The sequence below is a fragment of the Rosa chinensis genome, chromosome 1 (assembly GCF_002994745.2).
Source record: "Rosa chinensis cultivar Old Blush chromosome 1, RchiOBHm-V2, whole genome shotgun sequence".
In the NCBI taxonomy this organism is placed as follows: domain Eukaryota; kingdom Viridiplantae; phylum Streptophyta; class Magnoliopsida; order Rosales; family Rosaceae; genus Rosa; species Rosa chinensis.
The window spans coordinates 6,648,282-6,676,212 of NC_037088.1; the positions used below are offsets into that span (position 1 = coordinate 6,648,282).

Consider the following 27,931-nt stretch of genomic DNA (forward strand, 5'->3'; position numbering starts at 1 on the left):
GACTGATAAGTGTCAAACCAGTCTCGATTGAAGCACATATGGTATGAGCAAGTTTAATCAAGCAACCAAGCATTAACAGAAGAATCACCAGCAGATAAGGCAAAAGCAAAAGTAGATTTATTATCCTCATAATTCGCATTATCACCAGAATTTTTTTTAGAAGGCTTACCTTTATCATTAATTTTCACATCCGTACTTCTCAAATTAGATATAAGCTTATTAAACTCATAAATATGGCTTTAAACAGGTGCACCTTCAGACATACGAAAAGTGTATAGTCGCTACTTCAAATATAGTCGACTGGTTAGGGATTTGGTCATATATAATTTCTCTAGCTTTAGCCACAATTTAGGGGCAGTTGTCTCATCGACAACTTCACGCAGAACCTCATCAGATAGACATAACAAAATTGCACTATGTGCTCATTCTAACATGTCTCATTTTTCTTCTTCTAACAAAGTAGTTGGCAAAGCATTCACACTTTTAGCGCCTTTAATTAATAACTCTTGCTGAACTAACATGGCTCGCATCTTCAAACACCAAAGGTTGAAATCATTCATCCCATAAATTTTATCAATCACATATTTCATCGAAGAAACAGACTTCATCATTGAATCCAAAATCATAGCTCAAATTACCATGCCAACAAGAAAAAAAAAAAAAAAAAATCAGCAAATCAGTGATTAGCTCTAAATCAAATAGCCCTAGGTGTAGCCTGAGCTCTGATACCATTTGCTGTGTGAAAGCGTCAAACATGTATGAAATATAAAAAATATGAAAAAGATAAATTAATAGACAAATGCAGAACACCAAGGATTTACGTGGTTGACCCCAAAATCAAAGGGTTACATCCACGGGCAGAAACGGTGAGAGGATTCTATTAATATCAAAAGAAGATTACAAGGTGTTTAACACTAAACTCAATTTCCAATTACACCTGAATAAAGTCACAGAAAGAGAAACAACAGATAGAAAAACGACTATTCAAATATATATTGTTGCTCACAAGAACAAAAGCAACAAACCAAAATGTAATATTTCTATAGAACCCGAAACTGCGGCTACTTCTTTTCTCTCACACCTTAATTTGTGATAGAAAACATACATTTATATGTGCATGAGGAAAACTCCAAAACCTAATAGGATTAGGTTAATTATGTGGGCTTAGTCCAAAAGATAATTGATGGGCTTCTTAATTTCTTAATTCCAGCAACAAACCAACAAGTTCAACGTGGATATATAAACTTGCAATAATTTCCCACAAATGTACCTTTCATCTAATAACTGTAATTTGATCACATCTTTGATCCTTTCTTCCTATGCTGCTATTGAAGATTTGTTGATATGGTCAGGATATGGTTAACTTGCAATTTACGTTTGTGCAAGTGGTGAATCCTCTATTATTCCAAAGCAAGCATGGTGGTGCTGCTGCACAAAAAGTCCTTTCTCATTCAACGAAGTTTAATGCATGGGGAAGGAAGTCTAAAGCATGGCGTTGACTTTCTTCTATTGTAATTAGTTTAGGTAGGATTCAAGTAATGTGAATCCTCCTAGTCTTCTTTCTCTTTTCTTTGTAGAGTGAATCTCTTAATGTTCTTTCTCTTTTCTTTGTCTATATGTTTACTCATTCATGTAAAGTTTCAATCACAATTCAATACAAAGAAAATTGCAACCATCAGTTTGTGTTTTTCTACAGCTGCTAGTTCACTTCGTTTCTATAATTCGATACACAGTTCTTCCATTCAGAAATTCAACAAGAATTTTTCTCAAAAGAAAAGAAGATAATAAATTCAACAAGCTAGAATGATGCCATTACAACCTAACTATCTTACTCCTTATGCCATCATCTTCATCTTTTTCATCTCATCTGTCGATTGTAGAAGCACTGCATGCAACAAACTGGATCAAGATTCTCTATGGTCCTCTTTCAACATGCCCTCTTCTCCTTTAAACTGGTCGTCGGATGATTGCTGTCAATGGGAGGGCATCACTTGTGATATGAGTGGTCGGGTGGCCCGTGTATCGTTGCCCTCCAAAGGCCTCAAAGGATATATATTTTCCTCTTCATCACTACGAAATCTCACACATCTCACCCACCTGAATCTCTCCCACAATTCACTTACTGGTTCACTAGATCAAACTGGTTTCTTCTTGTCTTTGAGTCATCTTGAAATCCTAGATTTGAGCTACAACTTTCTTTCTGGAGAGCTACCATTTTCTCTATCGTCTGTTAATATTCGGATGCTTGATTTGTCCAGCAATCACTTCCATGGTGCAATTCCATCTTCATTCTTCCAACAAGCTTGGAACTTGACTAGTTTTAACGTCAGCAATAATACGTTCGCCGGGTCTATCCCATCCTCTATTTGTACCCGTTCTTATCCCTTGATTAGGCTACTGGATTTTTCGTTCAATAAATTCAATGGCAGTATTTCTGGTGGAATAGGGGAATGTTCCAAGCTAGAAGTTCTTCGTGCTGGTTACAATAATCTCTCGGGAATACTTCCAGATGATATCTACTCTGCTTCAGCACTTGAAGAAATTGTATTACCTCACAATTCAATCTACGGATCCATAAGCGAAAGAGTTGTCAACCTCACCAACCTCAGAATCCTTGACCTCTACTCTAACGAGTTGAGTGGTGCCCTCCCTACAAGTATTGGTAAGCTATCGAAATTGCAATTCATGCTCCTTCATTTCAACAATCTAGAAGGTTATCTACCTCCATCTTTGATGAATTGCACAAGCATTGTAGAACTAAATCTAGTAAGAAACCATTTGGAAGGAAATATCTCTACCCTAAATTTCTCCAAACTTGGTCAACTTACTAAACTTGACCTTGGGATTAATTACTTCACTGGTATCTTGCCACTTAGCCTTTACTCCTGCAAGTCCTTGAAAGCTATTAGATTGAGCAAAAATGACCTTGAAGGGCAAATACAACCTGAGATTCGTTCATTGAAACTTTTGTCCTTCCTCTCACTCAGTTATACCAGATTGACTAATGTCACTCGGGCAATACAGATACTGATGGGTTGCAAAAGGCTCAGGGCACTCTTACTCTCATCAAGTTTTCATCTAGCAGAAAATTTTCCAGCTGACTATGGTATGGTTGATTTTGATGGATTCCAAAATCTGCAATTTTTGGATTTGGCTAACTGTGAGCTCATGGGACAGATACCTATATGGTTATCTAAGCTCAAGAAACTAGAGGTTTTGGAACTCGGTTATAATAGAATCACAGGATCCATTCCTAGTTGGTTGGGGAATCTTCCGAAGCTCTTTTATCTGGGTTTGTATTTCAACCAACTTTCAGGTGAATTTCCAAAGGAAATCTGCAGACTACCGTCATTGGTTTCTGATCAATCCACGGATCAAGTAGACGATTATCTTGAACTGCCCATCTATGAATCCAGAAATACAATATTTGTGCAGTACACATTGTCTTACTTCCCCCGAGGGATTGAGATACAGAACAACACCATTACTGGGAGTCTACCTATTGAGATTGGTGAACTTCAGCTTCTCCAAATCTTGTCTATTAGCGGAAACAACTTCTCCGGCAACATTCCAGAGGAAATATCCAACCTTAAGAACTTGGAAGAATTGGATCTTTCCATGAATCATTTCTCTGGAACTATCCCACAGTCATTGGCAGCCCTTACTTTCTTGAAATCTTTCAATGCCTCATACAATGATTTTGAAGGACAGATACCAATTGGTACTCAGCTCCAAAGCTTCAGTGCCTCTGCATTTGAGGGGAACCCGAAACTTTGTGGTGCTCCACTTCCAAATCACTGCCTACCGATTAATGACAATGATGCAGATAAGAACAGCCAATATATGGAAAGTGAGAAAAAAATTGACTGGTTTCATATATCTGTGGCACTTGGGTTCATCACAGGGTTTCTGGGAGTCTTTGGCCCTTTGTATAACCAGGCATGGAGGTATGCATATTTCAATTTCCTAGACAATCTATGGAATAGACTTTACAGTTTGTACTGCTAAGATACAGAGAAGGGTTAGAAGCTAGACTGTTGTACTCTTTGTTCAAATCATGCACGATAATATGTTTCTGAGTTATTTTCTAGTCACAGAGATCACACTCTCAGATTCGTGTAGATTTGCAGTGCAATTGTAAATCTGTAATCGCAACATATAAGTCCCTGCTCCATCATTATGGGATCATTCAAATCCAAACTAGTCAATTATCTCTTTTCAATTGCATTCAAATCCCATTACAGAACATACCAAACAACAATCACTAATTAACAGGAATAGAAGCGTCCCCGAAATGAAAAATAACCATACTTAAGTAACACAGGATCCTTTACTGAAAACAGACAAGACTATTGCACCTGCAGTGACTAGCTTCAATACACGATATTAGGACCTGTGAGCATCACTTCATATCCCTCATCTCTAACGATGTGAAGCTTCACATGTCCCTTCACAAACTCAAAAACAACGGTGTTCCCTTTCTTAATCTGGTTCGCCTTGTAACAATCACACCAGCCTTTGTTCATAAGTGTACGACCATCTTCCATGGGGGTCACTGCAACAGGCCATGATCTGTTGCTTGGATCCCGAAGCTCTATAGTCCGCTTGCTCATGAGACCCTTAGCCCTGGCTATTATTATAGGAATGTTCTACAATTGGAACATATTTGATATCAGGGGACGAAATATTAGAAATAAATTAACCTTGTAGATGACAAAAGAACAAAAAAGGGAAAGAAAACTCTGCTGACAAGTGAAGAACTCTAAAGAACAACTTCTGATTCACAAGTGATGGAACTTTGATTTTCACTGAAATGATTGAAAATTCTTATACTCACGTACGCATTCCATTCAAAAGACAAGAATCAATATTTTTCAGTCATAACAGGGAAAAGACTTTTAGAAACATAATTAGCTTTTTCATTGGGTATTATCACTTATTACTTACCAGCTGATACAGTCTGTGAGTCTCCATAGTTCTCTTAAAGCAAAGATGCTCTGATTTGAACTCAATGATTCTGAGTCTTGTCTCCCCAGGCATGACATAATCCCCTATACAGTCCCAAATTGAAACACAATTTCAGAAGAATGTAAATTACTTGGCAGATAAGAGAAAAACTTGATTGTCTGGTCTTGTATACAAGTAAAGCAAACTAGAACTCACTCATTTGACCAACAAGACCACCAGTACTTCTCTTTCTCTTGGCTTCTTCCATGTCCATTTCACATGCACTTTCATCATAGATTGTCACACTGAACAATGAATTGCCATCATAATTGAAAACCAGAAAGTCTCCTTCCTCCAAATAGTTATCCTTCACAAATTTCTTCCAGCCTTTATGGAAGAAAAGATCATTGTTTTTCTCTTCCAATTTTACATCCCAGCATTTTCCATTAGGGCCTCGAAGTTTGCATAGTGCTGGTCCATTGAAGTCGTTGACAAAAGCTGTTGGCATTTTCTACAAAATATAATTGCTTCTCAGAAAACATCAATGTTTTTAGAACCAATAAAAAATTCTTACATCAGCAAGAATATCATTTGTTTTACAAGTTTAGAACACAGACAATTTGGTCATGGAAATAATTCATGCCAAGTCAATGACAATTTGATTATTGACTAGCTCATTGAGCAAATTAGGTGAGATCATGTTAAAAATGCATCTTTTCCCTGAGCTTTATGTCACTATATTCCATAATCAGTCATAATGTTGATCAATAACACTACTTCAGCTAAGACAGTTGCTGTGTACTATATTAGAAAGATATGGACTCATGATTCAGTGTCACACATTAAATATAATAGAATTTGATGAAAATCATACACTTGACATGGAATACACTAGAAAGATATGGATTCATGAATATCTAATACATTAAATTAAATTTGAGGAGAACTATACACTCAATTTTGGAAATATCTTGAAAACCGAAAAAGGAGGTCAAGATGTTACCAGTTTCTCAGAGAAATCACCAACAAGGACCTGGAAAAAGGCGGGTACTGGTGCTGAACGAGCCATTTGAAGATGGTACCTGCAGCTATTTTGGATTTAGTTTATAGGCTCAACAATTCCATCACAGATAAATTTTTTTTGTAAACAGTTGCTTCATATACTAATGCTAATTCAAAGCTTTCAGCTTTGGGTAAAAACAGCTACAAAATAGATATAATGAACCTCAAGGATGAATAGAGGTAAATATAGCTTTGAAGGCAGTGGCTTCATATGCTTGGGGACTAAAGGTAAAATAATAGATTTAATGAACCTCTTTCTGAGTGAAATTTGTAGTTATATACGTTGCTCTTATGCTATACTATTTTCCAAAGCGTTTTTGAGTTTTGATATTATAGGCTCAACTGTTTCACTAGTTTCAAGCCTTGAGGCTCAACTTTTTCTCCAAAATAAGGTATAAACTTGGTACAAAACAGAAGCAGATTGGAGTAACAAAAATGCAAACCCCAACAAGAGAAAAAGACTGAAAGAGATGCAATAAACTAAAGAAAGAAGAGAAAAAACTGACCTTGAAGCCTTGAAGAGGAATAGGAAATGCAGAGCTCTCTCAAGTGTAAACTCTGAAAGTTAAAATTAGAATTCCTTTAATTAGTTTGTGCTAGTTCCAAGGAAATATAAAGATGAAGAAGAAGAAGAAGAAGAAGAGTAAGAATGAGTAAGTAAAGTAGGGTTTGAACCTGAGGCAGCAGCAGAAGTAAGGACTGCCTTGAATCCCCAAGATAAATATGTAAACCAACAAAAAGAAAGAGGGAAAAAATAGCCTAAATTTAAAAGAATAAAGCTGAATGAAGTGATCATAAGGACATGGGACACAGTAAGCATTGACTCCAAACGTAAATGCTTTGAGTAATGTCCAAAAGGACATACACACAGAGAAGAAACCCAGCTGAGCAATAACTCTTATCTCGTTTATATTTAATATAAAACCAGCAAGTCTGACTTCTGAGCTCGGTTTCTGTTTTTGTGGCCTGTAAACTATTATATGCAGTTGTCCTTCCTATATTGCTTGCCTCTTCTTGTGCAAAGTTGCTCTGCCTTGCTGATTCGTTTTGATTTTGTGCAGACTGGAAAAACCAGTGAGCTTTAATTTTCTTATAGCCGTTGCTTCTTGTCTCTGCTAGATGGTTTTCTTTTGGGCCTTGGGCTTCAAGAACTGCATTACCTTCACCATATGAATCCATAAGCAAAAGAGTTGTCAACTTCACCATAGACCAAGACCTTTGCTATAACCTCAACTAGTCAATTGTTTCTTTTCAATTTCGTTCAAATCCCATTACAGAAATCACCACACCGATCAGTAACATTTGAGAGAAACAGAAGTGTCTCCTTAATTAAGTAACATAGGATCATCTCAAAGCAGACAAGTTAGTGCTCCAATCACATTCCAATCAACCACATTTGAAAAGAGTTTTTCACCTGCAATGGAACTGTCTTCAATCTTTGGCTTTAGGGCCAGTGAGTACCACAGCAAGCTAGGACCTGAAAAAATGCTGGCACTGGTACTGTATAAGCCATTTGAGGATGTTACCTTCATCTGCTTCAAAGTTTTAGCTTTTGGGTGAATAAAGGCAAAACATACATATAATGTAACATATGGGGTATACTTAATTTCTGAATGCAAATAGATAATTAGATATGTCCCTCTTATAGGCTCACCGCTTTCGCAGTCACAAATAATAATTTTGGAGGCAGTTGCTTTTTATGATAATTCAAAATTTTTAGCTAGCTTCTGGTTAGTAAAAGTAAAAAGTAGACGCAATGAGACTCCATGATATCTTTGTGAGTGCAAATACATACTTCTTATGGTGTGTTTACATATGATTTTGATATTTATGCCAGTGATACTCTTGTTTGCTAGCAATAAAGGTATAAACTTGCAAAAACAAACTGAAAACCCCTAAAATGGAGACCAGAAAAGGCACAAAAAACTTAAGAAAGAAAAAGAAAAACTAAGCTTGGGAAGAACAGGAAATGCAGAAGTCACTTCAATGTAAAATCTGAAAGGTAATGAATGCAAGCCCCAAAAGATATATATGACATGGTAGATAAACAAGCATTGACTCCAAAGAGAAAAGAGAAATGCTATCAGTAATAAATAAGTATCGTTTGTGTTCTGATGCAATCAGTCTGGTTTCTGTTTTTGTGGCCTTTGAGCTCTGATGCAATCGTCCTTCCTATAATGTTTGCCTATTCTTGTGCAAACTTGCTCCACCTTTTGATTTTTCTGCTGACTCAGAAAGCTGTGAGCTTTAATGCACTCATCTTATAGTGATAGCCTGTTTTTGCGTTAGGCTTTCTGGGCCTTAAGGTTAAATTTTGCACCAAAATAATCTACACGTTTAGACCCAAAAGCACATTTTTGTTTGGAATTTAACTCCTAATGAGAATGAAATAAAGAGAATTAATTACTCTCAGTTCCCCTTCAATCATGTGTTTACCAACAGTTAAGGGGAATCAAATGTTTGTTTGATCAACGAGAAAATCTGAAATGACTCGTTCATTTTCATGTCAGTTAAAATTTATTTAATAGTCTTGGATCACCATTTATACACTGGGCCAAGCTAATATTATTAGTCCATGTAATAATTTATTATTGATTGGTCATTTAATATATTCTTTTTACTTCTGCGATGAAACCCACAAATATATTTTAAATCTATTGGTTTAGACCATTACATGACAATATCACATAATACTTCGAGACCATAGAATAATGACTCCATTTTGGTGGAGGGTTGTTAGTGACTTTCATTCATGGATGAATTAAATCGTCATACCGAACAATCATCCAAAAATACCCATTTGTATTCTTCGGAAAGAATATCAGTAAATATTAAACACCTCAATAAGAATGACTCATGTTCACTCTTTTTCCATATTTCCCTCACTAGTCATTACTCCTCTCTGTTTCCTTTATTACTATTTTTCATTTTTAGCAAATGGTTCATTATTAATACAGAAGAAACCCTCTTATAAATACTATGAATGATACAATAATGAGTCACTAGTGGGCCTACTTATAACAAAACGCCTACTTATAACAAAACATCAGACCAATGAGCCATGAGCCTGAATTTAACTTCCCGAGTCTAAAAGGACAACAATAAAACTATAGCATCTCTAGTATAACTCAAGGCTGGAAAGCGGTCATGTGACCATAGTGAACCCAAATCCAACAAAGCATCAACAATAATGGTAGAAGAAAGTCGACATACCAAACAGATAGTGATTCTGAAGTCTGAACCCGTGAAGCAATTACTTGGGTGAATACACATGATAAATCTGGATGATATGTCATCACTTAATTAGCTTTCTTTTGTATTAAAACGTCAAAACAACAACAAAACAGAGAAAACATAACACAAAATCAAAAGGACTATTCTGCGGCTAATTTTCAGGCCAAGGTTTGGCCCAAATTCAAGCCCAATTTTATAACCAGGCCCAAAACAAGGCCCAATCCTAATCCCAGGCCCAAAACAAGTTGTCCCCAACCGCCAGTCACCGATCAACAACACCACCAACCGGATAGTCTGCTGCAGACCGAAGAAGCCCTTCTGCCATCGAGAACCCCCACCGCCAGATCCTCCGACCTCTCCACTTCCTTCTTGACTGACCTTAAGTAATCCTTTCAATCTGGTTGCTGTGGGAACTTATTTGTCATTCATCTCAGGAGAAATATGTAATGACAATTCTGAGTAGAGAGTGACGATTTCCAACGCAAGTAAAAATCTACACCAACTTTAAACAATACACAACAGAACAAACCATCTGTACCAAGGCATTCTCCAGATAAAATCACCACCAGACAGGAATTGCTATTTTGAATTTTATGCTAACAGTTCTTGCCACTTACATGCTAGAGGAAATTTCCATTATCAGAGCTGCTGCTGACCAAGAAGAAATGGCTTGTAAAAAGCATGGGTTTGTGCAATCTCAATACGCTCCCGAGGGTCATGCATGGTCTCATCCCTTAAAGCTTCAAGAATAGCCTGAGGTGGGAACTCCCTATTCACACAATCATACAGAATGCCATTACATCTGTAATACTAATTAACATCATGATAGACCAATTATATTAGTGATTTAAACCAACTTGCCAACTTGATCAATGCAATTCACACTAGCTGAGTCAGAACTCAGAAGATATTGACCCAACTCAAACTCAAGTGGAATTTTTTTCTTTGAGAATAGGAAAAAAAAAATTACCTTTTTATAAGTATACTATATAGAATCCTCAAGATAGGACAAAGCTGAACAGGAGCAATGAGCCTATCTTCTTCAGGATGTTTGACACTTAGAGAGGGCTCACTAAGCAACTCATAAAATGCTTTCACAGCAGAGACTCCCTGAAAGATAAAAAAGGAATTATCATTCACATATGGTGAGTTGACTCTGTGCTAAATCCAAATGATTATGGTCTTCTAATCAAGCCGCTAATCTGACTTTATTACAAAAAGAGTGATCATTCCACACAAAACATAAAAATAAAAACAAAGAAAAAGAAGTCACACGACAGAACAAAATGCAGACTCATACTCCAAACTAGTTCTTAAATAGCCAGTGAAATCAAACATGAATGAAAAAAGATAAAGAGTAGATTCATCATCTATGCTGCAAGTGATATAGATTTGTAGTAATGCAACTGTGAAACAGCTCTCCCAAAACAATGGTTCATTGGGGCACTCAATAAAAATAATTATAGTTTGTATCCAGCTATAAACTTCTATCATCAAGGAATTACACATCCTATATGATCCTTCATTCTATAATTATACCGAACTCTTAACTTTCCAATTGCAGAGTCAGCAAGGCCCAACAAACAATGAATATATGTAGTTCAAGTTCCATAATATATTCTGGCCAACAGGCCACACAGTATACATTTCCCCACACCTTGAATATCTAGACAACGCAACTCCATTTGGATAGTTGACTGTAAATTTTCTAAATTATAACTTTGCAATCACTTGTCATTAGAATTTAATCAATGCAAACATTATTTATAATATATACCCAGAAATCCCACAAAATCACTTTGCAGGGCTCAAAACTGGGGCTTCCTGCCGAACCCTATACTCTTTAGGTACCATGAGGAGGTTTCAACCCTTGATCACATGAGACTAAAACACAGGCAAGACCACTCCTATAACCCCTAACTGGCATGCTTCCCATATTGTTCATATGTTCCCAAGTCGAAGCCCTGAGCTATAAAAAAGTAATATGATTTAATTCAAGGAAGTTGTAAGTATTCATTACCCTTCCCCATCTCTCCCTTTTTTAACTCCATTTGGATTGCCAGTCATTTCACGTTTAGTTCTAAACAAACTCATGCTTGTTTCTTTTTCCTATTTAATTTTAACATGATTGAGATCCATACCTGAATCATACCCTTCCCCTTGATGCTATCACCCATTTCAAGGCTTAACTCCCCGTTGGCCAGCTTTTGTCCATACCATGCATTACGACCTTTCAACAGGGTTACATACGTGTCAGCCAATAAAGGTCCTGCTAGCTTCTCTGGTTCTTTTGCCAACAAATGAGTGATAAATATCATCTCTGATGTACAATGTGCAAAGTATACAGATTTGCTGGTGGCGCTCTCATTGGTTAACCCAGCTACCATTCCTGTTGAATCATAATTAAAAATTAATGTACAGATTAAGCCTTGAACTACATTTGTTAGAAACGATAGAACAATAATCAAAGTATTAAGGTCCCATAAACAAAAGATAATATCACAGGAATGAAAGAAACATCCGAACATAAGATATAGTAGAACAACACGAGGCCATAGGATGATAATTGAACAGACCAACATTCCAACTGACAAAATATGGCCAATTAAAGCAGGCAATTAACAATAGTTCTTGGTTTCATACGCAAAGGATTTTAGCAAGAAACTTCAGAAAGTCTTCACCCAATTAACTGGACTATATACATAAATATTTTCCTTATGACAACTTGAAGTACCTAGGTTTCCTTACAATATGTCCTTACCTATCACGGTACCTAGGTTTATATATCACTGAACTACCAAATAGTAGTGAATAATGCACAGAACTTTTGGATCGTAGGACATGAGCTTGTTGTATTTAGACAATAAAGTGCATGTAATTCAACCCCCCACCACCACCACATCTGTGAAAGTGTATGATTTGGTTACGCTAGCTAATGTGCAAAGTAGAAGCTTCATCTTCCAATAATTAATTTAAGTCCACCTGTATTTCATCTCTGCCAAAAGCTAAGGAATATATGATGTTACACTCAATTGTTTGCAATCCTTTGGTCACATCACATGCAGTCTTTTTCCAGTTGTCAATTCATGAAATAAATAGCATCTATGAAAGGCACTGTAGTACGTGTTAATTGTACAGCAAGTAAGAAAGGCATTCCTAAACTGAAAGCATCAAGAGATGGAACCTCTTAACATCACAATATAGCATTTATCTTAAATAGCGGTTTTGTGTTCCTTATTTTTTCTCCTAAATTTTTACTCATGTTCAGGTTGCACTAAGCTATGAGACTGAATCTTACCAGCTCCAATGGCATAGACATTCTTTAAGCCACCCATAACTTCATGAGTAACAAGGTCACCATTGTCCCACACAATGAAGTGTGGCTGCCTTAAAAACTTAGCCATTGGTTTTCTCCACTTTTCCGCTCCACATAACCGAGCATTAGCATATTCGTTGTTGTATATCTCTGAGGCAATGTTGGGTCCTCCAAGGTAGAGAATGTTTTCAACAGGAGCACCGGCTGAAAATACCATACAAATTAGATAGAGACGAGATAATCCGCGACCAAAGAGAATTGCTTAACTACTAATTGATGACAGATGTTCCCTAATCATACAGGCATTCCATTGCATTATAAACCACTGTAATAGTACAAGTAAAGAAATGAAGATCATTTTTATTATCATAAGAAGATACCCACTACAAGCCTGAAGATCTTCAACTTATTAGGGGGTTGGGGGTAGTCGTAGTAGTACACCAAATAACACCAGAGAGCACCAAAAATGTTGAAACAGATAAAAAAGAAGAGAAAATGAATCTAAAATCAGAATCTTCTATACCAGTGCATGAACCCTGAAATTTACCAACTATTGAAGCAAAAAATGGGAATCAGCCTTACTTGCTCGCTGGATCATCTGAGTGGGAGTAAGTATGCGTGGTTCAGGCGCCAATTCAGCTTCAACACCTTTTGAAAGAGAAACTATGATTGGCATTGTTTTTCTATCCCTCCAATACCGACTAATTTCCTCAAACACGACACGAGTTTCAGTCGACGGCAGCCCATTCACCACAATATCAGCATCCCACACAGCCTCCTGCAAATTGGTGACAACCTTCAAAGGGCAAAGAGGGGTGTCAATCATATTCAGACAGAACCCGTCTCTCAATATCTCATCCGCAAAAAGTATCCGGTCACCTAATCTCCCCTCGACATACTTCAAGTAAGCGCACCGCCTAATAAGCCTCCTCAACACATCTTCCCTTGCATTGATCACTTCAAACAAATGTTCAGCTGTGGCTCTATCCACAGACCTTCCAGATCTTCTCCATATTCTCACCACCGCCTTCTCTCTCAAGTGTCCATAACTGTCTTGCAACATAGCAACAAAAACACTCCCCCAAGCACCTGCCCCTACACCAACTATCCTTAACGGATCACCTTCGGCTTTGCCCATCAAACGCCGAAGCTCGTCAAGCTTCTCCTCAACAGAAACATTCGAGTGCTTAACCAACCACTCGGGTGAGTACTTCACTCCATCCGCGGTAGCACTCATCCTTCTTCTTTTTCCTTCTTACAGTTACAAACAAACTCACCTCCAAACCCAAGTAACTCTTAACATTTAGACACACATCAACTGCCCCATCTCAACTCAGAAATCAAAAAAGCTTTGATCTTGTTTGTGGGATTTTCGGCAAATTAAAAAAAACAACCCTTCTCTAATCCAAGTTGGTTCAATTAATACAAGAATTGAAAGGAAAAGGAGACGAACCAAACTGGGTGAGATCGAACCTAAACGAACCCAACAGCCTTGTTCAAACCTCCACGCATTGCATGTGTACGCAGAGTGGTTCCCAGAAGAGGAAAAATGAATGGGAATGAGGAAAACGCAGAAAGAACCAAAAATGGAAAATAACAAAGCTGTTACTGGCTGCTCTGCCGACTTGTGTTTAAGGAGAGAGCTAAGATTGTAGGATTGTACTAATTGCGTGGGGCAGCTGCAAATGAAAGTCGGAGTTGTTGTTGTTGTCACTTGTCACTTGTCAGTTGGCCCGTCTTACAATTGCACGGATATTCTTGATATGTGTCGCACTAGTTGACAAAAAAAAAGCCCATCGCACCGCTCACAATGTTCATCAAGGTGTGAAATGACGGTTTTGCTTCTTCTTTTTTTCATTAATTACGGAGTGCCTGAGTTGTTCAAGTAAATTCAGAATATGTGTCTGGCCCAAACTCGAGGTTACTTGCTCTAATTGAAATAGGGTTTATATTAGAGATATTCTTGGAGAATCTTAGGAGATATCCAATCAATGTACGATTATGTTTCTATGTACAATTCTATCTCTATGCTTGTAATTCTCTATATAAAGAGACCCCTATTATCAATGAAAGCACGATTCAATTCTGTCCCAATTCTGTTTTCCTTAAACACGTTATCAGCACGAAGCCCTAACCCTGAAACAAATAGCAAAATCCTGATTCAAGAAGCAAAAACCATAAATCCGACAACAAAACCTCAAAACCTTTTCTGCCTCCGCCACACAACTTGAAGCCCTCGACCGCAGGAATCCATAACCGGCGGCAGAATCATCAGAACCGGCCGGAACCTACCGAACCGGCCATCGGAATCTCTAAACCATCCATAGCAAATATTCCACCGGTTCACCAACTTCCAGACCTCCAATTACTACCAAATTTTACTAATAGTAGGTACTCAATCCCAGAATCAGGGAACCAGAAAATTTTTTCTCGGAACCTGCATAAAAGTATGTGAACCGACCACTTGACTATTGCTAGACCTTAAACCGGCAGAGAGAAGAAAAAAAAAAAAAAAAGGAGGCAGCCCAGAAGAAGTCAGCGGCCCAGAGAAAATAAAGAAGAGGAGGCCTAAGCCCGTGAAGCAGCCCAGAAGCAGGCCCACTGCCGTAGCCCAGAATCAGGCCCACTGCCACACACCTTGCCACGTCAGCAACAGGGACCACACTGCCACGTCAGCAAAGGACCCACTGCCACGTCAACTCTGTCAGCTCACTGGTCAACCTGGTCAGCAGTCAATGCCAGTCAACGACCGCCGACCTCTTTTTTTGGCAAAATTTCCCGGCGACCTATTTCGAGGTATTTTTTTCTAAAAGTTCCCGTTTTTTTTTTAATTCAATTTCTCTTCTTTTTATCGGGGACTTGCAACCTCTCTTCTTCTACCCCCGTTTCTTCATCATAGGGGAGACCAAATTAAGCCGAACTGTGGGGGTTTGTGCTCACTCCAAGCTTCGAGCTTGTTGAGATCTCCAAACTTAGAGTTTGTAGAGAATTTATGATTGACCACTTACGTCATTGTTTCGATCTAATCCAATACCTCTTGGTATTTAATTTCTTGGAAGCGATTACGCTTAGAAATTCCTAATTTCTTGGAAGCGATTACGCTCAGGAATTTTATATGTTTTCGTGGTAGCTTTTTACGCTCCGAAACTAACCTTTTTTTCTTGTTCTCTTTCAGGATGAGTAACCTGAACAAATTGGACTTTGCTCCATTGGGAACAACTGGCTCTGGATATCACAGGTGGGTTCGTGATGTCCGCCAGCATCTCAAGGCCGATGGAATCCTAGATATGATTCTCAAGCCTAGCCATGACGTGCTAACTGTTGAGCAAGCTCAAGCTTTGGAAGCAAATAGAGCAGCCTTAGAGGCAAATAAAGCGAAAGCCGTCATCCTAATGACTCGTCATATAGATGATTCGCTATGGATGATTCGCTCCACTACGAGTGTATAAATGAAGAAGACCCCAGAAGGCTGTTGGTCTCACTCGAAGAAAGATTTGGCAACGTCCGTGACTCCTTGCTTCCTAACCTAGAAGTGAGATGCCATAGCCTACGCTTCTGTGATTTCAAGTCAGTTCTTGACTACAACTCGGAAGCACTTCGCATGGAATTCTGTGGTAAAGAGATCACACATGGGATTTTGATTGAGAAAACTCTCTCTACCTCCCCCGTCTTTGCATTGATGGTTGCTAATAACTATCGAATCGATATTGCTACAGGACGGATCACAAGGTTTCATGAGCTCATTGGAGCTATGAATGTCGCTGAAAAGCATGACAACATCCTTGTGAAGAACTATAATTCGAGATCCGTGGAAATAGAGCATATTCCGGAATCCAATTATAGTCACGCCCCTAAGAGAAGGCGCCAAGAGCGAAACCCTAACCTTAGGGATACTTCTGGACGTTCTGGTCCATATAATCGCTCTACTTGGGAAGGTAATCGCTAAAATAGGCGAACACTGAACCGAAGAGGTCAACGTGGAAAGAGAGAGGGAGGCAACACCTCTGGCCATGTTGGTAGCACCACCAACACTAAGAGCCATCTAAATGACTCTTTCAAAGCGCCTCAATCAATGGAGTCTGAGCAAAGAGACGTATGTTCTCGATGTGGAGTATTCGGTCATTGGGCACACATTTGTAGAGCTCGTGGAGCAATTGTCACCGCCTACAAAGCATATTGTGAAGAAAGAGAAGCTCACTACGTGGAACAAGAAGATCAAGAAGATGATCTAGAGTGAAGGGTTGAAGACTACAAATCTGGCTTGGATCAATAGATTGCCAATTCTGTTTAAGTCTTTTTATTTTCCAAGAGATGTAATAGGCAATTGCCATATATTTTTGTAGTAGATGCCAATGGTTTAGTCTTTCTTCAAAGTAGTCTCACCCCAAAGTAAGTGTGATGTCTAGGAAGGTTACGAGATTAGTGGTACTTAAGCGAGCCTTGCACCACCGACATCTCCTTACTCACCTGGTCACATTTATTTTGGAATTACCAAAAGAAGTTAGACGACTACCATTGTTTTGCATTAGCTAGCATTTTGGATTAGATTTTCTTTGGTCAAAGAGACAATGATGTAACTTCGTTGGCTTATGAATAAAATTTCGAGTTCTTTTCATTATGACTCAATTTTGATTCTGAGCATATTACTTTATGACTACGATGGCTGAGTCATCAGTATTAATTCAAGGACATGGAATAGCCCAAGTTCCCTTTGCCAAATGGCACCTTGATTACTACCACAGAAACTCTACGCTCCTTGGGAAAATCGCACCTATGAATAGCCAACGGATTCCATGCGAAAACACATGTAGAGAACGAAAATGAGTTCTTTTGCAATACCCCTAATGATTGCGAACAAATGCGCATCTTAGAGAAGTTTATGTGTCTCTCTAGTGGACTCTATGTTACTATTCGAGCTATTAAATCCAATAAAGTTGTGAGAGAAAATCTCTTGGATTTAGACACATATTGGCTTTGTCACGACAGGATAGGTCATCCTAGTCATGATATGATGATCCGTCTACTAAAGACTTCACATGGACATCCTTTCTTTCGAGTGACACGAAGCATGAATCAAAAGTTGATTCCTGGACTAAGTGTGACCGCCGCTGCTACCTCTGGCACCTCCGCCGTCCACCACCAGCCTAGGGCTGGCACAGTCCCTATTCATGATGATCACCAACTTTGCTTCAAGTAGCGTTTCAGATGCTTAGGCCCAACCACAATCCTCATTGGTTGCTTCTAAAGCCTCTCGCTCCTTTACAAAGTTGGTTCCTTAGAGAAATTAGGACTGAGACCGTCCTATGCAAAGGATATGAAAATACTCATTCTGTTCTTACATAGAATCCGTAGGGTATCTATGGACTGTTTCAACCAACCTGCAGACGTTTAAATATCTCATGATGTTGGTTGACACGCAAACACGCTGGTCACATGTTGTGCCATTGTCCACTTGTAATGCTACTTATGCTACACTCCTAGCAAACATCATATGACAACGGGCTCACTCCTCGAACCATCTTATTCAGTCAATTGGATTTGACTATGCTAGAGAGTTTACATCGACGACTTTCGATGGATATTGCAATAGGGACTGATGTTGGACATCATATTCTCATGACCACACCCAAATAGTCTCGCAGAAACGACTACGATCACTACTACAATAAGTTAATTAGACGACGGGTATTTGTAGTTGTGTGATGACCAGCCTCACTGTGGTCTAAATGAGTGTTGTGTGATTGAAAAATCAGACAACGGTGATTTCACCGTTGTGTGACAATACTTTGCTCAACAGAATATCTGTTTCCGTTGTGTGAATTCTGCGCAGGCATGTGCCTAGCATGGCATGCACGGGGATGTGTCGGTACATTCAGACAACAGAAGAAGGAATTCACCGTTGTGTGAGATTCATAACACACAACAGATATAACTCATTCTTTGTTGTCTGAGGTTCATAACACACAACAGATATTACTCATTCTTTGTTGTTTGAGATATGTAACACACAACAGATATTACTCATCCTTTGTTGTCTGAAATTAATAACACACAACTGAAGTGAAATGATCTCCCTTGTCTGTTGATTACTCAGACAACAGATATGATTTCATTTCTGTTGTGTGTTATGAATCTCACACAACAGAACTTTGTTTTCTTTTGTTGTTGGTTGTTAGTTCACACAACTACTCTATTTGGTTAGCTGTGGTGTGAATATTGTAATCAAATTAGGTAGTAATTACCACAAAAACAATCCTCTAATTCATATCATTCCATTACCATTTTTCAAACATCCATACATTCAAGTAACTAGATAATGTACCAAACAAGAAATCATTCCTAGCTGTGTACACTTGAATCAAAAGCTTATATAAAATTATTCCTAGATATCATTCCAACTGCTGTTCCACTGACAACTACTTGGCGACCTGATCTGCAACTGCTTTGATGAGCCCCTCAATATCAGCATCTTCATTTTTTGCATCATTTTCTGCTATAAGATGCCAAAATGACATGGAATAAGCCATTTTGATACATCACACAAACTTCAATTGATTCACCATATACAATTTTATAAGCATTGCAATAAATTTCAATTGATTCACTGTATTCTTGTTACAAAATTGAAATCACAAATCAAGACATGAACAAAAGTGAGGAAACCAGGAAGCAATTTTGGGTACCTTCCATCCATGCCAATGATCATGATAAAGGAATAAGAGTGAAACAAACCAAAAATTGTTCTCTTAACACATTATAAAAATATCTTCAGATGCCTTCCAGAATCTGTTCACAGACTTTATGCTACAAAGTACAAACCAAAAATTTACCTATACAGAATAGAAGGAATATGGTCTAGATGCAAAGCAGGAAGTTGTTTTCCTAAATTCCTAAACAGTACATATCAACAAGTTTATCCAAAGATCATTCATGTCTGTGGGAGTCCATAGATCAAAGAATTAAGTCAGCACCACATGTACTCAACGGAATCATGAAGTATCACGAACGACTTGACGTCATGATGGACAACAAAGTTTAATTATAACTCATAGGAACAAAATTGAAGTTTGGGTTGAGCTCCTTAAAACTGCCAATCTTAGACTAAATTTTTGCTTTGTTCCAACCTAAAACACAACAATCGAAGCTTGATATGGGAGGCCGACAGAACACCAAGAAAATGAAATATATATATACTAGATATGTAAGCAGACACCTAACCCAAAAAAATCATCTGATCAGTCACAATGTAGACTACACAAGGTCAATTTCTGACTAATGAACAAAACATACAAACAATTATGAAGACAATGTTACCTGAAGAACGGTGAGTGTTAAGGCCACCATTGGGTACTAAGATCTCTAAATGACCCGTCAAAGGCTTCACTACTTTCTGGAGAAGCTCATGCTGTTCCTTCAAGCTCTCATGCTATATGTCAAACACCTCCCGCACATTCTTTGCCTGTGTCAATAAAAGTATTAAATACCTTTTCCTTTCTACCTTATTACTATCAGTTAAACAAACTATTACAAGTTGTCAAGCAAACATTTCCAAGATCATAAAACTGTTCACAGAGCTTATAGCTAATTTCTAGCATTACAGGAAGCAAAGGCTTGCACCTGCCAAGCGTTTAACATTCAAGTCCCAAACCAAATCCCTAAGCAACCATACCTTTAAGTTATGATCCTCTTCAATGCTCTCTTCCAACCGAGCAAGTCCACCAAACGCAATCAATAGATACCTAACAAATTTCATTCAGTCAAATAACAAGTATAAGTGGATAAGCAGGTACAAATCTCTATTTAAATAACTATACATTAGCTTCATGTCTCAATTAATTTTTCCTAAAGAAAAGCAATGGAACCTGATATATCGATACTAATTATAGGTCCATGGTCCTCTTAAATACACTCAGAGCAATCAATTGTTAAACCAAAATATTCAACAGGAATTATGCCTACTAACCCCTTTAACCTTGATGCATCTTTACATATATGTATGTGTGTGTGTGTGTGTATATATATATATGTATATATATATATAGATATATTTTCTTAAAGTAATATAAAAAAAAAGAAAAAGGAATGGCTGCCTCACGGCAAATCTTTGAAAAAGCTACTAGGGCACCTACTTGATTGGAAAATAACAAAAACCAGCAATTTTTAAAGGAGCAATTCAAGCACTTGTTAGAAAAGTAAAAAAGGAAATGGAGAAGGTGGGGTGAGGTGCGCTATCTATCTCATGTTACAGGAGGGAAGGATTTTCTTCAATTGCGAAAGCCTGATGGAGAAAGAGATGAGATGTTCCTCATAGAGCTATCACCAGCTAGTCCTTAAGTTGCAAAGAGATACAGCAAAAATGAAATTGAAGGAAGAATATGGCATGGTTCATTTTCATAACTTCTCCAACTTCAGAAATTTCAATTGGCATGATGCATTTAGTAGGATATTAAAGGTGAGTTTCCCTATAAATAAGCAATTGGCCCTGAAAGAAATCAGAGGTCAACAGATTCAAAGATGTTTAAAACCTGTCCCACATACATCAAGAGTCTCCCTATAAATAAGCAATCTAGTTTATGGACACAGTAGGCATCTAGCAAAGAGAACAACCACCATTTGTGGCTAAAGACCAGCTACCCAGGAAAAGCAATACCCGCCTCATCTAAAAGTACAATCTTATCAATTAATGGTTAGTACCTGAAAGTGGGTATAGTGAGATCGGAGGAATTGATAATCTGACCATGCTCTGAGGTCCCAATCAAATGATCATAGCCACCCTGTCATTAAGATAACAGAAGTTGGTAAGGAAGGTCATATCCGAACGATTAGAGAGACAACATGAATATATAAGGCAAAGAGAGGCATAGAGTCAATGTATGGATACCTCGTATGGAGATTCAATCATTACCGAAGTGATATTGGAAGCATAGTGCACTTTGTACCCCCAATACATCCCTGCTTCTTCCCTTGGCTTGGATGATGATCCAACCTACCGTGATATATCTAGATAAATGCCATAGGAAAAAGAAACCATTACGTATCTAAGATTCATACTAAAATATTAAAAGAAACCTTAACTAACTGTTAAGAAAGGAATCACTATAGTTAAAAGAATTCAGAACAAAACATTCATTACCAGCATCCAAATTCCATCTGTCTCCCATAGCCACTGTAACTCTTGTTCTAGGATCAAGTACTTGATCAACAACGACATTCTGCATATTGTCAACAAAATCAATTAATCGCTAACTCCCGGGATATAAGAAAAGTACCAGGCAATAACTCGTGAAAGACTAGCAAAACCAGACAATGAGAATACCTTACTCAAGCCCACATCAACTAACGTCCTAACACCGTCTGGAGATCTTTCCTTTAGTGTGACACCTATGCATTAATGGCAAATATCAAAACTTGTCCAATGTTCTAAACAGCAAACACAAACAAGCCACCAAAACTAAACATTAGCAGTACAAACTCCAAACCATCTCATTTCTCAGTTGGTTCTAGTTCAATATCTTCAACATAAGCAAGTTAAACAATTGCTTATCTTGCGATAAACTAATAAAGCCAATAACCATAGCACAACCGTACGAGAAACAAAACTAGTCACTTGAATAGCACAAAATGGGTACTAAGCATTGGTAAACATACTACTGAACTGAACTGGTTTTGGTTTACCTATGAAATACTTGGTCATGACATCAGGAGTAACAACCTCGCGCTCATCAATATCACCAGGTCGAGAAGCCTTGAATTGGAGGTGGGTTTGGATAAGTGAAGAGCGAGCCCCAATTCGAACCCTAATCTCTCGCTGGAGAGCAAGAACAACCGGTGAATTAGGGTTTCAACGATAAAGAGTAAATCGGAGTAGAGGATTTGGGTAATCGAATTTGCACTACACAATGATATAACTTCTATTCATCAATTTCACCGATCCCAAACCTCTACTCAAATCCATAGAAAATCAAGCACGAAATCGAATCATAAATAGAAGACAGAGAGAGAGAGAGACCAGAGCGACGGAGGAGTCGAGGGGGTTCGGCTGTGCAAAGAGCGTAGAAGATGTCGTCTTGCCACTGAGTCGACTCGTTGATGTCGTCCCACCAGCACAGCACGAATGTCGCGACCTCCATCGGCGCCGAGGTCTGAGAGAGTGAGAGAGAGAGAGAGAGAGAGAGAGAGAGAGAGAGAGAGAGAGAGAGAGAGAGAGAGAGAGAGAGAGAGAGAGAGAGAGAGAGAGAGAGAGAGAGAGAGAGAGAGAGAGAGAGAGAGAGAGGACCTAGAGGGTTCAAGAATTGAGAGAGGACTGAGAGAGAGAAGGTCGAGAAGGTCGAGAGCTTTTGTTTTCTTTTCTCTATATTTAGGTCGATATGTGGCTAGGTCTAGGGATTGTCGGGCTTGGTGGGAGTAATTGGGGGAAGTAAAGGAATAAGAGTGGTTGTCGGGCTTCAATGAAGTTGTTTGGTGGGAAACTTCAATTTGTCTCAAGTTTCTCCCACAACAGATGAAAATGACCGTTGTGTTAAATTGTGATGAAAAAGCAGGCTGGGAGGGAAAATTTGCCGCTTGTGCCTACATATGTTTCATCAAATTGAAATTTTGCCGCGCTATGCAACTTGCTGAGTTGCTTCCTTGCTCAGACAACAGAACTATGACAATCTGTTGTACAAATTTGTGAATCTTACACTTGGTGTACCTAGAGGATTTCTAAAAGTTCGTACAACATTTCTTATACAACAGATATAAAAAAAACTGTTGTGTGGATAGTTCAAATTGAGCTCCTTTTGGGAGGGAATTATGTGCTCATTTCCCTCCATTTAGGCCTCACATTCACACAACGGAAACTTCTTAACTCAGTTGTGCAATATCTTCCTAAAAAAAAAAATTTCAGTTTGCTTACATTCACACAACAGAAACATATTTGTACCGTTGTATGATAGAGTTCATGTTAACACACAACAGAAAATTTTAGATCTGTTGTGTGATGAGTGTTGTGTGTTTCGATTTTTGTAGTAGTGGATGGTAGTCAGGACATGGGTAATGCGCACCACTCTCCATATATCCTCTTGGGGTGATGCAATATCGCATGCAGCTATGCTAATACGACCCACCGCCACTCAATCTAACTGTGCGTTGCAGCTAGTGACTGGATACAAGCATCGTACTTACGCATATTTGAGTGTGCGATTTATGTGCCAATTGCGCCGCCACAGCGTTCTATGATGGGTTCTTACAGACGAATGGGCAACTACGTTGGATTTGAGATTCCAACAATTGTCGGCCACTTAATGCCCTTGCTAGGCGATCTCCTTACCGCTAGATTTGCGGATGTCACTTTCATGAGACAGTCTTCCCATCATTAGGGGGAGATAAGAACACGAGACGTGGGATAGAAACTCCATCATAATTGATGATGTAGTTGCCCATTTCGTTGCGCATGAGTTTGTTGAGTCTGATGATATCGAACTACACTCCGTTGATGAATGAATACCAACAAAGAGAAATTTGGCCTAAATGGAAAGATGCGATCCAGGTTAAGTTGGATTCTCTAACAAAGAGGAAGGTTTTTTGAGCCAGTGATGCCAACACCTCCTAACATAAAACCTATTGACTAATGGGTCTTCATTAGAAAGCGTGATGAGAAAAAGAGATGGCAATTTGGCCTTATGGCGCAAGGCTTCTCACAAAACGCCCTGGAATCGACAACGATGAGATATATTCTCTCGTAATGGATGTCATTGCACTCCACTACCCTGTCAGTTTCGTAGTTTCCAAATAACTGATCATGCAGCTTATGAATGTAGTCACTATGTATCTCTATGGGATCTAGATACAGAATATACATGAAGGCTCATGGTGAACTTCATTTACCCAAGTCAAGTGGCTCTAGACCACGGAGTGCGTTTGCAATAAGATTGAAACGCTCACTAAAGTGACTACTTGATTGGGAAGGGATATGCCTGTGCGTTTCCATAACAAGTTTCGGATTCTATCGCGGGTTCATGTTGGACATGATCTTCATTATAAGCTCTTAAAGAGTTCAGGGAAACCGCTAAACAATTGAAATCCGAGTTTGAGATGAAGAATTTTGGGTGAACACGATTATGTCTCGGGTTGGAACTTGAGCATCGTGTTAATAGATGCTTAGGTATTTTGACAAGGTCAAACTTTCAAGCATCCCCATGATCGTCCGTAGTCTTGATCCTGAAAAGGATCCTATTCGTCTGAAGGATGATAACAAAGATGTGCTAGAGGCAGAAGTGTCTTACTTAAGTACAATAGACGCATTATTGTACTTAGCTCAATGCACAAGACCAAACATCTCATTTGCAGTGAACTTGTTAGCTAAGATATAGCTCTGCGCCAACGCGACACCATTTGATTGGTGTAAAAGATATCTTTCGGTACTTGAGATGTATGATTGATATGGGCTTGTTTTATCCCTTTAGAGATATGATGGATTCAGACCCATAACACACCAGAAACGCCGCCAACGCTGGCCTGCGTTCTCTATCCCCACCCCAAAACGACATAAGTGTTTTGGAAGGTTTTGCTGATATTGGGTGTCTCTCTGACCCACACAAAGGTCATTCCCAAACTGGTTAAGTGTCCAGCATGGGTAAAGACTATGATATCTTGGAGGTCTACATAACAGACCCTAGTCGCTATATCTTTGAACAATGCTGAGATTATTGCTCTTCATGAACTGGTTCGTGAATGTATATGGATTGGATCTATAATTACGCATGTTCGAACAATTGTGGTGTGAAGTCTACCACAGATGAGCCTACGAGCATTCAGGATAATGCTGCTTGTTTTGAACGAATGAAGTAATGCTACATCTAAAGCGACAACACCAAGGATAATCAGCAACAACAAACTCTCCTCAAGATCAAAGTGAACTAGGTTCAATCTGAGGACAGTCTGGCAGGCTTGCTCACTAAGTCATTGCCTAAATTCCACTTTCGAGGAACATGTTGGTAGTATCATTTGCGGAAGTTATCCAAACTCCCATGACTGTAGTCATCAGGGGGAGATGCAGACATCAGAGGGAGATGTCTACATGTATGGTCTCGAAACGTGAATGGTGTGTTGTACTCTTTTTCCCCTTCGACCGAGGTTATTTTTGTCCCACATAGTTTTTGTTACTCGGCAAGGTTTTAACCAGGCAACGAGAGAAGCACCACGTTTGGGCGACACAAGGGGGAGTGTTCAAGTAAATCCAGAATATGTGTCTCGCCCAAACTCGAGGTTACTTGCTCTAGTTGAAATAGGGTTTATATTAGAGATATTCTTGGAGAATATCAGGAGATATCCAATCAATGTACAATTATGTTTCCATGTACAACTCTATCTCTATGCTTGTAATCCTCTATATAAAGAGGCCCCTATTATCAATGAAAGCACTATTCAATTCTCTCCCAATTCAGTTTTCCTTAAACATGAGTTTGTTTGTTTGTTTGTTTTTTTTTTTTTTTTTTGACACGATCTGGTTTCCATAATACTGTGGTGCTCGAATAGAAAGAGAAAGAAGAGGGTTTGGTTTTGGTGGGTATGGCGAGAGTGAGGATTGTAGGTTTGGAAGTTTACTTATGCTATTCTTTTTCTTAGTTTTTGTGTGCTTTGGTTTTTAATTGATATAGATTTTTACGTTTTAGGGGTTTCATTTATCTTCGACTTTAGGATCTTGGTGATTGATTGGAAAGGTTTCAAGGTATGGTTTTGATCTTTAGCAATTTTTTGCTATTGTTTTTTCTTAGTTTTTGTATCTTTGGGTGTTTGATGCGGGAGCGTGAACACAATAGTAAAAGGCTCTGTCAAATGTCGAAAACCATATGAGATGAGCTAGAATCCACTAGCAATTACTGACACAGCCGTAAGAAACATAAAGAAACTTCTTTAATATTTGGTATTTTTATTGATAACTTGAATGAAAATTACAATCTAAGAGGTGCCTTATATAGGGCACATAGCATAAACCTAATACAACTAGAAAACATAGAACAATTTATTGTAGACTAAAACTAGGAAACCTAATTAAATCTGATTAAATAAAAATCGGAAATAGAATCCTAGATACTAAAGAATATTACGGAATTTCAATCAAGATTTGCTCGAGAATCACGATATGTCCAAAAGAGTAATTTATAATTAATTTCATCATTAAGAAGCCTATTTGAATACCAATTTCTAATATTCAAATTATTTTTCTTAATGTGAAAATGCTTCTTTCTTTTCGAGATTTTTTGTTGAAATTGGCTAAAATCTCGTCCTACATCAGTGTTTTAATTGGGTTTTTTTTGTTGTTGTTGGTTTTGAGTTGATATCGGTTTTTACGTCTTAGGGGTTTTTTGGTTTATCGTCAGCTTTGGGATCCCCGTGATCGTATATCTCTGTATGTGTGAGGTAGTTGGATTTCTCATACTTTTCACCAGGGACGTAGCCAAGAATTGAGTTTGGGTTGGACTAATTTTTATTTTTAGCTATATAAAAAATATGCGAAGATTCAATGCTCTCTTCTAATTTTTAAAGAACCGTCGGCGTTTCCAACACTACCATTGTCTGCACAACAAAAACAACTTATTCTAATTAATTATATACAGCAACAAAGGAGCTATGGAAACAGACAATTAATGTATTCAAACGCGAAAACCTTTTTTCATCAAATACAAACAATTATAGTCGGATGCGACCTGTGTATGCAATTACGGTCATACAAACAAACCTGATGACTTTTATGCATAATAATTATGTATAGCATCAACTAAGAATTTTATTCATCAATTAACCAAAAAAAAAAAAAAAAGAATTGTATTCATCAACTAGGATACAAACAGACAATTAAGTATTTTAACCAATGCATCATACAAACAGACTTTGATTATAAATTTATAAACCAAATGAAACCGTGGAAGAAGCCATAACTACTAAGGAATCAAACTTTGATTATATATACAGACATCAATGCATCATATACCAATAGAATCGATTAAAACCCAAATGAACATAAATTCTAATTGACCTTTACTTCAATTAATGTATTCAATTCCTCCAAGCAACTAAGCCCAAGGTATATTCAGGAGGCTCTAGAAACAGGAGGCATCAAGCGTGGCCGCGTGGAGCGGTGGAGGTGGCTCGGTGGCGAGACTAAGTGTTTGAGCCTCAGAGAGGCAAAGAGTAAAGGAGTTGCGGCGAGGGATTGAAGGAGTCATGGCCGGATTGAGCATCGGAGGGAGTCGCGAGCCCCTGGTGGCTGCAGGAGATTCTCAGACAGTCTGTGGGTGTTGAGACCTAGTCTCTAAGAGCATCAGCAGTGGAGACTCATTTTTTGGACTCAAATTTGGGTCCAAATAAGCTGGAATAGTCATTTGAGTC

General features: G+C 38.4%; 3 protein-coding genes and 1 long non-coding RNA gene across 8 annotated transcripts in view; 1 reads left to right on the plus strand and 3 right to left on the minus strand.

Moving 5' to 3' along the window:
• The first annotated feature begins 1,803 nt into the window (after positions 1-1,803).
• On the plus strand, positions 1,804-4,008 carry LOC112199252 (receptor-like protein 2). The gene has a single exon (XM_024340295.1). It carries the CDS (start codon positions 1,804-1,806, stop codon positions 4,006-4,008), a length of 2,205 nt encoding a protein of 734 aa, XP_024196063.1.
• A 190-nt stretch (positions 4,009-4,198) lies between these two features.
• On the minus strand, positions 4,199-7,430 carry LOC112199260 (putative B3 domain-containing protein At5g66980). The gene is made up of 6 exons (XM_024340304.2): positions 6,685-7,430; positions 6,516-6,567; positions 5,951-6,029; positions 5,164-5,458; positions 4,948-5,051; positions 4,199-4,649 (listed from the first exon to the last, which is right to left on the minus strand). The coding sequence occupies exons 1-6, from the start codon at positions 6,827-6,829 to the stop codon at positions 4,374-4,376; spliced, it is 951 nt and encodes a 316-aa protein (XP_024196072.2). The 5' UTR covers positions 6,830-7,430; the 3' UTR covers positions 4,199-4,373.
• A 1,681-nt stretch (positions 7,431-9,111) lies between these two features.
• LOC112192570 (probable glycerol-3-phosphate dehydrogenase [NAD(+)] 1, cytosolic) overlaps positions 9,112-27,931 on the minus strand; it is a 38,967-nt gene continuing 20,147 nt past the window's right edge. The window contains exons 1-6 of one of the 5 annotated variants that reach the window (XM_040512907.1): positions 13,142-14,236; positions 12,542-12,763; positions 11,385-11,632; positions 10,214-10,353; positions 9,861-10,012; positions 9,112-9,289 (exon numbers count right to left, since the gene is read on the minus strand). In XM_040512907.1, the coding sequence (XP_040368841.1) occupies positions 9,883-10,012; positions 10,214-10,353; positions 11,385-11,632; positions 12,542-12,763; positions 13,142-13,796 (1,395 nt within the window). In that variant the 5' untranslated portion in view covers positions 13,797-14,236 and the 3' untranslated portion in view covers positions 9,112-9,289; positions 9,861-9,882. Of the gene's footprint in view, positions 10,013-10,213; positions 10,354-11,384; positions 11,633-12,541; positions 12,764-13,141; positions 14,237-27,931 lie in introns of those variants that run through there. The other 4 variants (XM_024332374.2, XM_040512906.1, XM_024332367.2 and 1 more) reach the window with 4 other exon arrangements.
• LOC121051048 lies at positions 18,667-20,516 on the minus strand. The gene is made up of 3 exons (XR_005804935.1): positions 20,229-20,516; positions 19,874-20,018; positions 18,667-19,049 (listed from the first exon to the last, which is right to left on the minus strand). It is a non-coding gene; the product is annotated as an uncharacterized LOC121051048 (long non-coding RNA).